Below are 12305 nucleotides of genomic sequence, written 5' to 3'. Positions count from 1 at the left end.
TCAATCATTTGTGTAAACTAAGCGAGCATTGCAGGTGTGCTTTAGGGCCTAAGAGAACAGCTTATTGCTACCCACCCTTTGGTTACTTTAGGTCATGCAGAAGCACTCCCTGCAATCAACTTCTCAAAGGATAAGTTAAATCAAAGTGCTTTTCTCTCATGTTCACTTTTGTTTTGTCTTTCTCTTCCCCTATTTTTTTTGTGTGCCTCCTCCTTGCTGTTTCCCCCGTTTTATGTGCAGCTTCCACACACAATTCCGGACCATCACCTCTCTTTTTCTCTCCTGATTCCCACTCCCAAGGCCCTCCTCCCCTGCAAACTATGCCTCAATCTACTCGCAAGTTTGTTTCTTCTTTATATGTTCTGCAGTAGTATGTTCATGTCCCCTGAGCAAGCAAACGGCTGAGAATATTAAACTGAAGGCCAGTGCTTTGGTCGAGTTAAGGAAGCACTATCAGCCATAAAAGATGTGTTACTGGATCTTTATTTTGCTGCTCCAGTCTCAGTTTTTTAAATGCGCCTGCTAGCTTGGTGAGGAACCAGGGATTGGAGTACTTACGTTTGCGAGGCTGCCAAAAACTCTGCAAACCATTTTGCTCTAAGAAATGCACCAGTCCAATCAGTATACTATTTCCATATCCAGATAAAATAAGGAAGGCTGATAAATGGCTAGCCAAGGCACTACATAGTAATGTCAACTCCTATTAACCTTTCTGACCCACAATAATACCATAGCACTCAGGAGGCTGCAAACAAGTATAGCTCAGGCAAGCTGGCCAATAACTCCCCTTTCCTGCTTAATGCTCTTACCCTCACACAAGACCTGCCCTCCATGGGTCTTAGCCATCACTCAGTACTGTACCAGCCCCTAACCAGTCATCACCAGCTGAACAGACATGGAATACATGACACAGTCTGACACATAAAGCTGAACATTTGGAGGACAGCACTCTAGTCCAGCTCTGCATGTCCCAATCAACTTCATTCTATGCGTGCTGCTTTACATCTCACAATGGCACTCAGATATGAGATGCTAGTAACAAAGGCCATCCGAGCAGATCTTCCTGACAACTTCTCTCACCAAACATGCCTCCTCAGGACCATGAACTGGACAACCCAGTGCAGTAACAATATAAATAGAATATTATCATTTGAAATACCACAAAAAGACCTGCGCAATTGCTCGAAGCTGCTTGCATACCAAAAAAGCATGAAGTGCTTGATTGTCTCAACCTAATATACACTTATTTTGACTTATACTTATGTTGGTTGTCTATTTACTTACTAATATATTTTTGCACAACCTACTCTGATGAGTCTGTAAAATGTACCTTTTGTCCTAAATTATTGTCTTGAATTTCGACCCTGTGTCCTGAATTTTTACACTCACTGTCCTGAATTTGCACCCATGCCAGTTGGTCACCCTAGTCACTTCTACAGGCACCTTCTGGGTGGGCCAAGAGCGGGTGAGCCTGAACTCTGACATGAGTGGGGCCTATCACGCTCCTCAAAATAAAATTGTATCTGCCGGTGAAAAACATACAATGTGCCATTTTATTTTTTGTTTTTTTTACTTAATGCATGAAAAGGCAGCTTGAAGGGACACACACAAGTGGCATAATACAACTGGGCAGCAAGACTCATCTTGAGGACTGAGTGGAGAGACTCTATTTGCTTATCTCACCTCCAGCAAATGAAAAATGAAATACACAATCTGAGCACAGCTGGAGCTCTAAACAGGTTTGTTTCTCCGTGCAGAACAGCTGTTTTCTATCAGTCTCCTGATCGAGTTGTGTTTACTGGTGGTTGGAGCCACTGCCAGCATTCACAACTGGGTACCAGTTTCTGATTGTAACTGGTGAGATAACCCTGCCAGACAGAGTACAGGTGGGAGATGGGGGCTAGAGTCTTAGGGAGCCCCTGTAATTGTAGACAACCACTTTCCCGAGCCCACGAAAGATACTGCAGCCTCAGCTAAATACGGTAATAAGACTGAGCATCGGATCCGTGCTCTGGGATTTGACTTGTGCTGAAAAATCACAAGAGACTGCAGGGTGAGCGGCTTTTGCGTGATATTTAGTTTGTGTGGTAATGCAGTGATAGGTGCCCATATGTGTTCATTTATCCCCTGATGAGTGACAGTTAGCAGGGATGTGGCTCCAAGACCCATACATTGAGAACTAAGGTGTGTCAACTAAAATGAGATGGAGTTTTGACTCCTACGGTAGCCTAAAGGATGAATGTGTCTTCGGTAAAGCACAGGTCAGAGATGACAAACTATGGTTCTCATGGTATGGAGATGAGACGAGGTGCTGTATGCACCTCCTAGAGCATGGGTCAAAGCGAACACCTTAACGTTGCACAACCAATCGTGAGAATATCTGATATGCCAACATAAATTGTGTTTGTGAGCCTTCAATCATGATTGAGTCTTTCCGAGCATAATAGCAAATCTAGAACAAGCATTGACTATCACACGTTTCTTCAGGTGCTGTACATTACATGCTGAGGAGAAAAACCTGTATATAAAGTTCTGTTCAATAAATGATTGTGGTGCCTTTTTAATGGTTCATGCTCAGGGGTTTGTTTAGTCGATAACCAATGTCAGCATACATTTAATACCTTGGGTGGAGCCCAGCAAGCGAGGGACAAACGTAAGAGCTGCTCCTAAATTACTCGAAATAAAAGTACAAATATCCTATAGGATAGATTAATTCAGAAGCAGCAAATAAATAAGTGTCAATTTTGCTGTGTATTAAAATAGCAAGAGGAAGTGGGGCATACAGTAAACGAGGGGCCAATGTCCATTACAATATATATATATATATATATATATATATATATCTCTATGTATATCAGTTAAAACACAACTCTTGATCTTGGCACAACTGTCTGAGTAAAGCAGCCTGATAGCCCTTAGTTAGTTGGGTGGCATTCCCCACTGCTGAAGCTTTGCCCATAATTTGTTACCTTAAACTCAATAAAGCCCGTGTTTCGTGGTGTACCAGTGCCCTTTGCTCTGCTGAGAATGAGACTCCCTGCCATGAGGTTTGTGAACGCTTCTTCGTAAATCCTGTCTGATTCAGCTGGAGTCTCCTTGTGTCTGACACTGTTGGACCCGGTCCTTTGGGCAGGTTCACCCCGAGACTTTTTGCTTTTTCCTAGCCTGTTTCTGGAACCTGAGTTGGTGATTTTAGGCCTCTGCGCACTTTTTCACTGTGGCACAGTGTAAAGTGCGTGTGCTCTCTGTGTATGTGTGGTGAGTGACCTGCCCTCCCATAGGAATGAATGGGGAATAAGTATGCCCATGGTAGTTCCTGATGTGTGGGGAGTGCAGGGTCAAGTTTGATATGTATGAACTCGTGAGAGTGAATGCTGCATAATGGTGTGTGCAGCATGGTTGTGCCTAGTCTAGAAGCACCACTTTTAGAAGTTGGCATATTTGTGTAGTGAGTCTGCTGGCACGTGATTGGCTGGTGAGCCTGGCCCAGGAGTGCCTGGGCCTGCTTGTGGATTGACTGTCTGGTCTGAGGGTGACAGGCGCTGCAGAGCCCCCGGAGGGAGGGGGTCAGAGTCAGCCCGTGGATGAAAGGGCACATCTGCTGCCAGGGAGGCGGGAGGAGATAGCGCCTGATGGTGCAGGGCGGTGCCTGTCTGACCACCATGCTGGTTCCCCCTCCTGCCGGCAAACTGTCCCCTCTGACCCTGATGCTGACAGGAGACGGAAACCAGAAACACCCAGCGCTCCGCAACCCCCAGAACTGGTTTAGACCGGGCTCAGGGGCCGCTTGCACAAAGACTTCAAAGGACTTCAAAGATTTTTCTGTGTATAAGAAGGGGCTGTGTCCCCTTCCAAAATGTTCTTGTTCTTGTTTCTGACTTGAATCTACCAGGGGCGGGCGCTGTCCAGCCCCTGGATGCCTGGAGGACTTCTGGGGCACTAGCGCCTGGGGAGTGCTTTATTTTTTCTGTTGTAGCGCTTGGAAGCGCTTGACTTGCTATTTTTAGCGCATGGAGCGCTTTAAATTTCCTTTGGTGCCTGGGAGCACTCTAGCTGTGTTCTAAGCGCTTTGGAGCGCTTTGTTTCCCCCAGCGCTTGAGAGCGCTGTTTATTTGTTGACATTCACAACGGGAGTCCACCCCGTGCTTCGGCGAAGAAACCGCCGCCGTGGCTTCGACATCGCGACCAGAGCCCGTGGGCTCGTCAGGAGGGCTTTTGCGGGAGTTGCCGGTATCCCGTGCCGAAGGGAGACCGGGGAAGAATGATGGCGGCCGGTCGCGGGGCTCCTCTGTGCTGAGGGAGCCCCGGAGGAACGGAGTTGTGGCGGAGAGCCCCGGGTCCCAGGAGGGGGCCCGGGTGAAGAGGGAGACCGGAGACGAGACCGAGGCAGGCGGGGCTCCAGTGGTTGAGGAGAGCCCCGCGCTGCCCCAAAGAGATCGGCGTGTGAGGACGTCCGAGGGGGAGCTGAGCCCGAGCAACGGAGAGTCCGCGAGGAGCCCCGCCCGAAGAGAGCAGCCGGTGAGTGAGAGGCTGGGGCGGGCTCTGAGGTGGCTACGGCTGGTGCATGGGACGGGCATAGCAGGAAGGACCTGCAGGACGGCCCCGGAGGGCAGTGGGCTGCCCAACCATTCTCAGCTCCTGCAGTTTGGTATTCAGCTGCCCCCGTGTTGGCAGGGGTCAGCTGCAACGAGGGCCTGATTGCTTTGGGGAGCCAGAATGCTCCGAAAGGCACATTGATTTAGAGCCCCGTGTGACTGTGCCTTAGGGCGGCCCCAGATGGCAGTGGGCCGCCCCACTATTTCGACAGAGCCAGATGGCTCCAACATGAGGGGGCATTGTCTGCAGAGCCTGTGTGGCTCCCACATGTGGGGCATGTGATGCCCAGAGCCTGGGTGGCTCCAGCGTTTGGCCATTTTTAGTTAGAGGGGGCGCTGGGGCATATTGCCGGTGCCCGCCCCCTCCTGCCTGCGAGGAATTTGCTTTTAGAGCCTGTGTGGCTCCAACGGTTGTCTTCAGAGCCTGTGGGGCTCCGGCGTGGGCGCAGTTTGCGCCTGAGGGTCAGTGAGGACCCTGACGCAGTATGAAGTTCCCAGCTGCCCAGCAATTAGTGGGCAGCTGCACCGTTTAGGTTTTGTGTGATTCCCAGGTGCCCAGCAAGTAGTGGGCACCTGCTACGTTTAGGCTTATGCTGAGACTGGCGCTGCATGGCAGCGCGCCCTGACATTGAGACTCAGGGCATCTTTGCCCAACAAGGCCAGTTGGCCTAGGGACTGCCACAGGTGGTGGCTTATGTGAGTTTCTGCGCAATTGTATGGTTATTGCACCTCTGAATGTGTTCTCTTGCATCATGTGTTATTCCTGCACCTCTGAATGTTTTTAGACATCATGTGACTCTTGCGCTACTGTATTATTCTGGTACCTCTGAATGTATTTTTATTGCATCATGTGCTTTATTCTTGACACCGCTGAATGTGTAGGTTTATGCATTATGTGTTTTTCTTTACTACTCCTCTGAATGTATATTTATGCATCATGGGTAATGTGTTCTTTCTTAGACCCCTAAATGCTGTGTGATACTTAGGTGGTTGTTCTTTTTAGTACAGGTGGTCCTAGTGAGGTCCTGGTACCCAGCGTGACATTCTCCTAAGGTGTTTAGGGTTGCGTAGGAGGTACTTACCTGTTCCCAGTAGTTACTGGATGTGATCTATAACTGTTACTTTGTGTTACAGTGATTTTATACACTTTTATTCTAAGTTCTATAAGTACTATTTCTATTTCTAAAAGTGCTGATTATGACAGTGGCCCATGTGGCCCTGTCTTGTAAATAATCCCATGTGAATATTGCCCGTGCCAATTGGCCCAATGTATATGTGTGATTTTATCTGATATGTTTTGACAATACAAAAGTTATTTTAATATAACCTTGTGTGGAGTTCCTTTTGTGGTGTGCCTAGTATGTTGTTGCTGTTGTGCGCTGGCGCAAATGCTTAACACATTGCCTCCGAGTTTAGCCTAGACTGCTCGTGCCAAGCTACCTAGAGGGTGAGCAGGGGTTATCTCAGAGGGCTATTCCTTCACCCTGACTAGAAGCAAGGGTCCCTACTTGGTCTAAGGTACCTACCTCTGCCAACTAGAGACCCCCAGATCTAACAGACACCCAATGCTCAAGGTCTGCATCCAGTAGGGCAATTAAACAATAGTTACTTGGCGAAGAGCCTTCTGCCAGGATGGCGTTAAACATCCCAGACAGGAAGTTAGCCCAGCGTAAGATGTTGTGTTTAGAGAGAGCTTCTCGGATTCCATGTGGGCCAGAGGCACTCTCTGACTGCAGTTTCTTGATGATTCTGATTATTGCTGTGGGAGTGTACTTCAGTGATCCAGGAAGAGTCTGAAGCCAGGCTGAACTTGAAAGGACAGTGATGCATCAGGATAATAGAGTGAACGCCTGGTCTCGAATACAAAGTGTATCTGTGAAAGGCAAGGGGTAGAAGTATTTGCTATCCTATGTAGAGATAAAGGCTGGGCCCAGAGGGCCTTCGGGAGCACCGCCTCGTGGCAGGATGGCAGAATCCTGACTGTTGTATAGTGCTCTCATGTCTTTATAGAGATGCAAGATCTAAAATGACCATGAGACAGAGTTGAGGAGAGGATTGATCTACACATTGTCAGTTTCCTAATATATTTGCTCATACCATCTTTAAAACATGTGTTTCTTAATGTTCATAGATGTGAAAGCCATTGTAATAAAGTTTTTCTTTCAACAGGCACTACTTTGCTTTGCCGACAAACCCTGGAGAGCAATTCTTCATGTTCTGCACCCTCGCTGCTTGGATGATTAACAAAGCAGGACATAATTTAGAGCAACCGCAAGAATATGATGACCCAAATGCCACCATTTCGACCATACTGTCGGAGCTGCGTTCGTTTGTAAGTACCAAGTGGCCGACTGTTTTACTACATAGTTCGCAGATTACAAATTGGGGTTTTAAATTGCTTCTTGTACAAACAGTGGTTTGCACAGAGATATTATTTCAAAGTTAAGCACTAATTATTTCACACCACTGTTTCCCCGTGACAGATTTCTGTACATCAAACCTGATTACATTTTTCAGTGGAAAGGTCCAGAAAAAAGAGTTTTAAGCATAGTTTCTCCATTTTGTGCCTCAATTCCAAGTGCAAAGCCTGTTATATACCCGTATTGCTAAGCTCTGAAAACACTCCATACACTTTTTTGTAGTCGTCACTTCTGTCTTTCTTCTTACAGTTTATGTTCCTACATTCTCTGCTTCCTGCCATCCTCTAGACAGACTAGCTGTCTTTTTGTACACTTTTTTTTTCAACCATGTATGACTCATTGCAGGAGGAGGCCAAAGGTGATGAAGATGAATTTTTGAATTATCTCATCCCCTCACTGATGAAAGAGTTATGTTATTGGGCCATAAAATGACACTAGAAGAGATCAAGATAGCTGACTTGCAAGTCACCATGTGAGGACAGCTTACCTAGAAAAGTTTTCAAGACCTGCAAAACTCAGCTTTCAGGGAAGCAGAAACCGTGGGGTCACTGGGCGCCATATCCAATAAGGTCATCATGGGAAATGCGGGAGCTATAGGTTCATATCCCATAAAAACGTTTATATCAAAATGTTGGTCAATATCTTAGCAACCAGGCTACATACGGTAATTCCACCATTGAGTCACTCCTTTCGGGTATGGTTTGTGGTATTGTGAGCCTTGGAGAAGGAATAATTGGCATTTCACTTTATGGTGAAAATGCTTTCAACCTGGTAGGATTGAACTGGTTGTTTGAGGTACTGTACAGTTGTCTCTAGGGCAGAATTTTATGACCAAAGTCAAATGTTATACAAGATACTGGTTTCATAAATTGATTGTGGCGGCTTTTTTAATTATACGGTTGAAATAAAAACGAGGCGCGAGGTAAGGGTGCTGTTTGTCTTTCTTGCTTTTTTCTCTCCGCCTTAGAGGTCCTTTCAATTGACATCGGATCCTCCCTGCTGATTGAAGGAGTTCCTACTAGCATCGTATCTTTGAGACCCTTTTAATATTCAGACAATATCCTAATAACTGTAAAAAAAATCCCAGTTCTTTCCTGGCTATGCCAATCTCTCTACTTTATTCGTTCTTCGGATTCTCTGGATTCACGTTTTCTTTCCTTCAAACTTTTTTTTATTGATTTCACATAAGAAACAACAAAACATGTAGTTGCAGTGCAAGAATCTCGTACTCACAAGAGTCGACACCCCACCGTTGCTCTGGATCGAACTCCTTGTTGAAACAGAAGACAACAGTCGTTTGGCTAAACAGGAACAGTTTTGTTTAATTAAAGTATACAGCCAGGAGAACATTTCCAGGCTCTAGGTCTGAGTACTGCCTCAATTTACATTGGGTTTGCGTTAGGTTTCAATACATTTCCTCACCAAGCCATAAACACACCCGGAGTCCCATATAAGGTCTAGAATGTTGTTTGCTGCCTTAGGGTTACAAATGAATGGTCAAATGTTACTATAGGTGGGATTCGACCTTGCGTGGACACCGTGGCCAGTGGTGAATGTGTCTATATGTCCGGCATGGGGAGCGTGTGATCAATACATGTGTTAGGTCATGATTGGCTAACCCATGTGGCATCTGACTTTTTTTTTTTTTAAGCACGCGTATCCCCATGGGACGTGTGCTTTATTGGATACAATCTCCCCTGACCATTGTGATTTTGCTTCTCTTATCTGTGAAATAGATCAAGTGTTTTCTGCCCAAGTGTTTGCCTCCCAACTACCACCCTCCCACGTGTGACCTATCAATCAGTTATCCCAGGCCATGGATGCAGGGCCGGTCTGACTACATACTTGCACGTTGAGGTGAAAGTCGAGTTCTGCACGGGGCATTTTATCAAATAATCATTTTTTTCGATAAACACATGCTGATCCCTTAGCTCACATTTGACTATGACGCTCTTTCTACTTATTTGCATTCTATCTAATGATGTTATGATCCCCAGAGAAGACTCACAGGGGTTGGGTACGTCCAAGAGAAGGGAGAGCAAGGGATTGCACAGTGGGTCTGACTGAGCCCTCGGTCTTTGTGACACATGAAACCTTTGGAACATTGGGGTCTCGGTTTAAACCCATTACACCGCAGTGCATAACTCCCTGTTCCGCATTGACCTTATTATGCTTCTTGCGCCGGATCTGCCCAATACCTCCGGGTCATATATTCCACCTAGGGGGATTGCAGATCATACTCTGGTGACTCTCTTGTTTGGTATGCAACCGGCCGGGCCCTGCCTGATATGGAGACTTATGCATGGTTCCTACAGCACTAGGAATTTCTAGCCCAAGATGTGGGGGGGATAATTCAGCCTTAATCGGAGCATCTTGGATTTTTGGGGTAACCTGTAGCTGGTCAGTAAGGAGGTTTTGAGAAGAGTGGCGTGGTCGCACTAGAAAGAGATGAAGAGGGCTCAGCATTAGCAGATTGCGGTGCTGGAAACCACTATTCTGGGTTTGGAACATAGTAGCAGAATATGGATGGTGTAGACTTGCTCCGCTTGGCTCTGCAGTTGAGGTCGTTCCAGCAACCGGCAATTGAGGGGGCCTGCCAGTGCTGGATGGCTTCAATTCGTAGGGTGTATGAATTAGGGGGACGGGGAGAGGGGGACAAGTCTGGAAAACTCCTATACTAGCTGGTGACAAATGAAATGGGCTCTAGGGTGGTTCCCTCTATCTAACCTGAAGTGGGGGCGCAGGCAGAAATGGCTGCGTACATAGTAGCGGCATTTGCAACAGCATTCTACAAAACATTGTGTGCACCTAGGGAGCGGCTTCTGACGGAGGCCACTCGCCCCCTGTGTGTGCCATTCTCATGCCCACAATCTCTGTGAGTGGCAGGGGAGAGCTGACTAGACCCCTAGTCCCCGATGAAATTGCTCTGGTCCTTCCTCATATGACGTTGGATCTTAAACGCTTAGTGGAATTGCAGCTCAATAATTTAGGCCGTAGCTTACTATTTAAAGTGGTCACCCTCCCCGTCTGTTGTACGTTGTACAGAGTTTTTCTTTTTGAACTTGCCACAGCTTTGCTGGTGTCAGATGCAAGGCGAAATTCGAGCCTTTTTGTGGCAGGACCAACTGCCCTGCATAGCATATGGGAAATTTACCCAATCCACGTGGGATAGGGGTCCGGGTATGACAGATATTCATTTACACTATTGGGCAGCTGAGTGGTGGATGAGGGGACCCAGTGTTTCGGTTGGTGGTGGCTGGGGTGTGGCTACACAAGATCGAGGGGCTACTATGTGGTGCTCCCATTCCATCTTCCCTCCCTGAACACACTAGAGTGGTGCTTAGGACTTGGTGTATGGCGATGTATGGATGGATGGGATAGGCCAAAAGATTATGCAAGTTACCCCCCCATGGGTGGGAAGATGGCTGCAGCAGACCTCTTACTTGGAGGGTGGGTTCCTGATTGGGAATTATATGGCACAGTGCCGCATGAAGCAATGGTGCAGAAATGACAGGTCTTTGAATCACCAATCAAGGGCCGTAATTGCACCCCTGCACCATGCATTTATTAATGCATCAGGTAATAGTAAAGCGCGCTTCTCACCTGTGATGGTCTCAAGGCGCTGGGGCGGGATGGGGTTTTGTAAGCAGCTCCGTTCAGTTGAAGAGCCAGGTCTCGAGGGACTTCCTGAATATGTTCAGAGAGGGGGCGCGTCTGATGTTGATCGGGAGCTCGTTTCAGCTCTTGGCCATGATGTAGGCTCTTCCATCTGTTCTGGCTCTGTGAATGTGCGGGGTTTCAACGACATCGGCGGATCTGAGGTTTCTCCTGGGTACGTGGAAGGAGATTCTCTCGTTGAGGTATTGGGGTCTGGTGGTGTGAAGGTATTTGAAGGCATGGGTGAGTATCTTGAAAGTTACTCTCTTCTCGACTGGTAGGCAGTGGAGGTCTTGCCGGTGTTGGGTGATGTGCTCTTGTCGAGAGCTGCAGAGTCTAGCTGCAGTGTTCTGTATGGTCTGGAGTTTGCGGAGCAGAGACTTGTTGATTCCGGCATAAAGGGCATTTCTGTAGTCCAGTTTACTGGTTATGAATGCGTAGTTGACGTTTTTTCTTGATTCGGCAGTGATCCATTTGAAGGTCTTGCGAAGGATGCAGAGGGTGTTGGAGCAGGTGGAGGCGACCGCGTTAACCTGTCGGGTCATGGAGAGGGAGGAGTCGAATATGATGTCGAGGTTCTGGGCGTGGTCCATGGGGGTGGACAGGCTGCCGAGAGCGGTGGAGGAGGGTCTGAGGATGAGGACCTCTGTCTTCTCAGAGTTGAGCTTCAGGCAGCTGCTGCTCATCCAGGTTGCGACATCCTTCATTCCTACCTGGAAGCTGAGCCTGGTGGTGACGGGATCCTTGGTGAGGGAGAGGATGAGCTGGGTGTCGTCAGCATAGGAGATTATGTTGAGTCTGTGTTGTCTGACAATGGCGGCAAGGGGGGCCATGTAGATGTCGAAGAGCGTAGGGCTGAGTGACGATCCTTGAGGTACTCCGCAGTTGATCTCTGTGTGTTCAGAGAGGAAGGGTGCCAGTCTGATTCTTTGGGTCCTGCTGGTGAGGAAGGAATGGAGCCATTCGAGGGCGGTTCCCCGTATGCCAGCTTCATGGAGTCTGGTGGCGAGTGTGCAGTGAGAGACGGTGTTGAAGGCTGCGGAGAGGTCGAGTAGGATCAGGGCTGCGGTGTGGCCTTTCGTCAAGGAGGGTGCAGATGTCATCTGTGGCAGCGAGCAGTCCGGTCTCAGTGCTGTGGTTGCTGCGGTATCCGATTGGCATGGGTCGAGGATGGAGTTCTCTTCGATGAATTTCGTTAGTTGGGTGTTGACGTCTTTGCTGTGACTTTGGCCGCAAAGGGGAGGAGGGAGATGGGTTGGTAGTTTTTGAGGTCCAAAGGGTCTGCTGAGGTCTTCTTAAGCAGGGGTTTGACTTCTGCGCTTTCCAGTTGTCTGGGAAGGTGGCAGTTTCGAAGGTGGTGTTGATGGTGAGTTGTAGTTCAAGTATGATGGCGGCATCGGCTCTGTGGAAGATGTGCGGAGGGCATGGGTCCGTGGGTGTTCCTGAGTGGATGCCTTTCATGGTCGATTTGGTGTCTTGGGTGGTGGCTGGGGTTCAGATGGAGATGGTCGGTTGGCTGGCGTTGTTGAAGGTGGGAGTTGTGTCCGGTGTCCGTTTGTTGAAGTTGTTGTAGAGGGACTTGATTTTCAGATGGAAGTAGGAGCTGAGCTTGTTGCAGAGGTCCTGGGAAGGG

At 48.0% G+C, this 12305-nt stretch overlaps 1 protein-coding gene across 2 annotated transcripts in view; it reads left to right on the top strand.

The window, feature by feature from the left end:
* The window catches only part of LOC144821623 (intraflagellar transport protein 57 homolog), a 99611-nt gene that overhangs the window by 3173 nt on the left and 84133 nt on the right, over positions 1-12305 (top strand). For both annotated transcript variants that reach the window (XM_078678862.1, XM_078678863.1), the window contains exon 2: positions 6765-6927. In XM_078678862.1, coding sequence (XP_078534988.1) covers positions 6765-6927 — 163 coding nt within the window. The remainder of the gene's footprint in view (positions 1-6764; positions 6928-12305) is intronic.

This window comes from Lissotriton helveticus, chromosome 2_2, assembly GCF_964261635.1.
Source record: "Lissotriton helveticus chromosome 2_2, aLisHel1.1, whole genome shotgun sequence".
Classification (NCBI taxonomy): domain Eukaryota; kingdom Metazoa; phylum Chordata; class Amphibia; order Caudata; family Salamandridae; genus Lissotriton; species Lissotriton helveticus.
The sequence above is the reverse complement of the archived record's forward strand: the minus strand, read 5'-3'. Positions and strand labels throughout refer to the sequence as shown.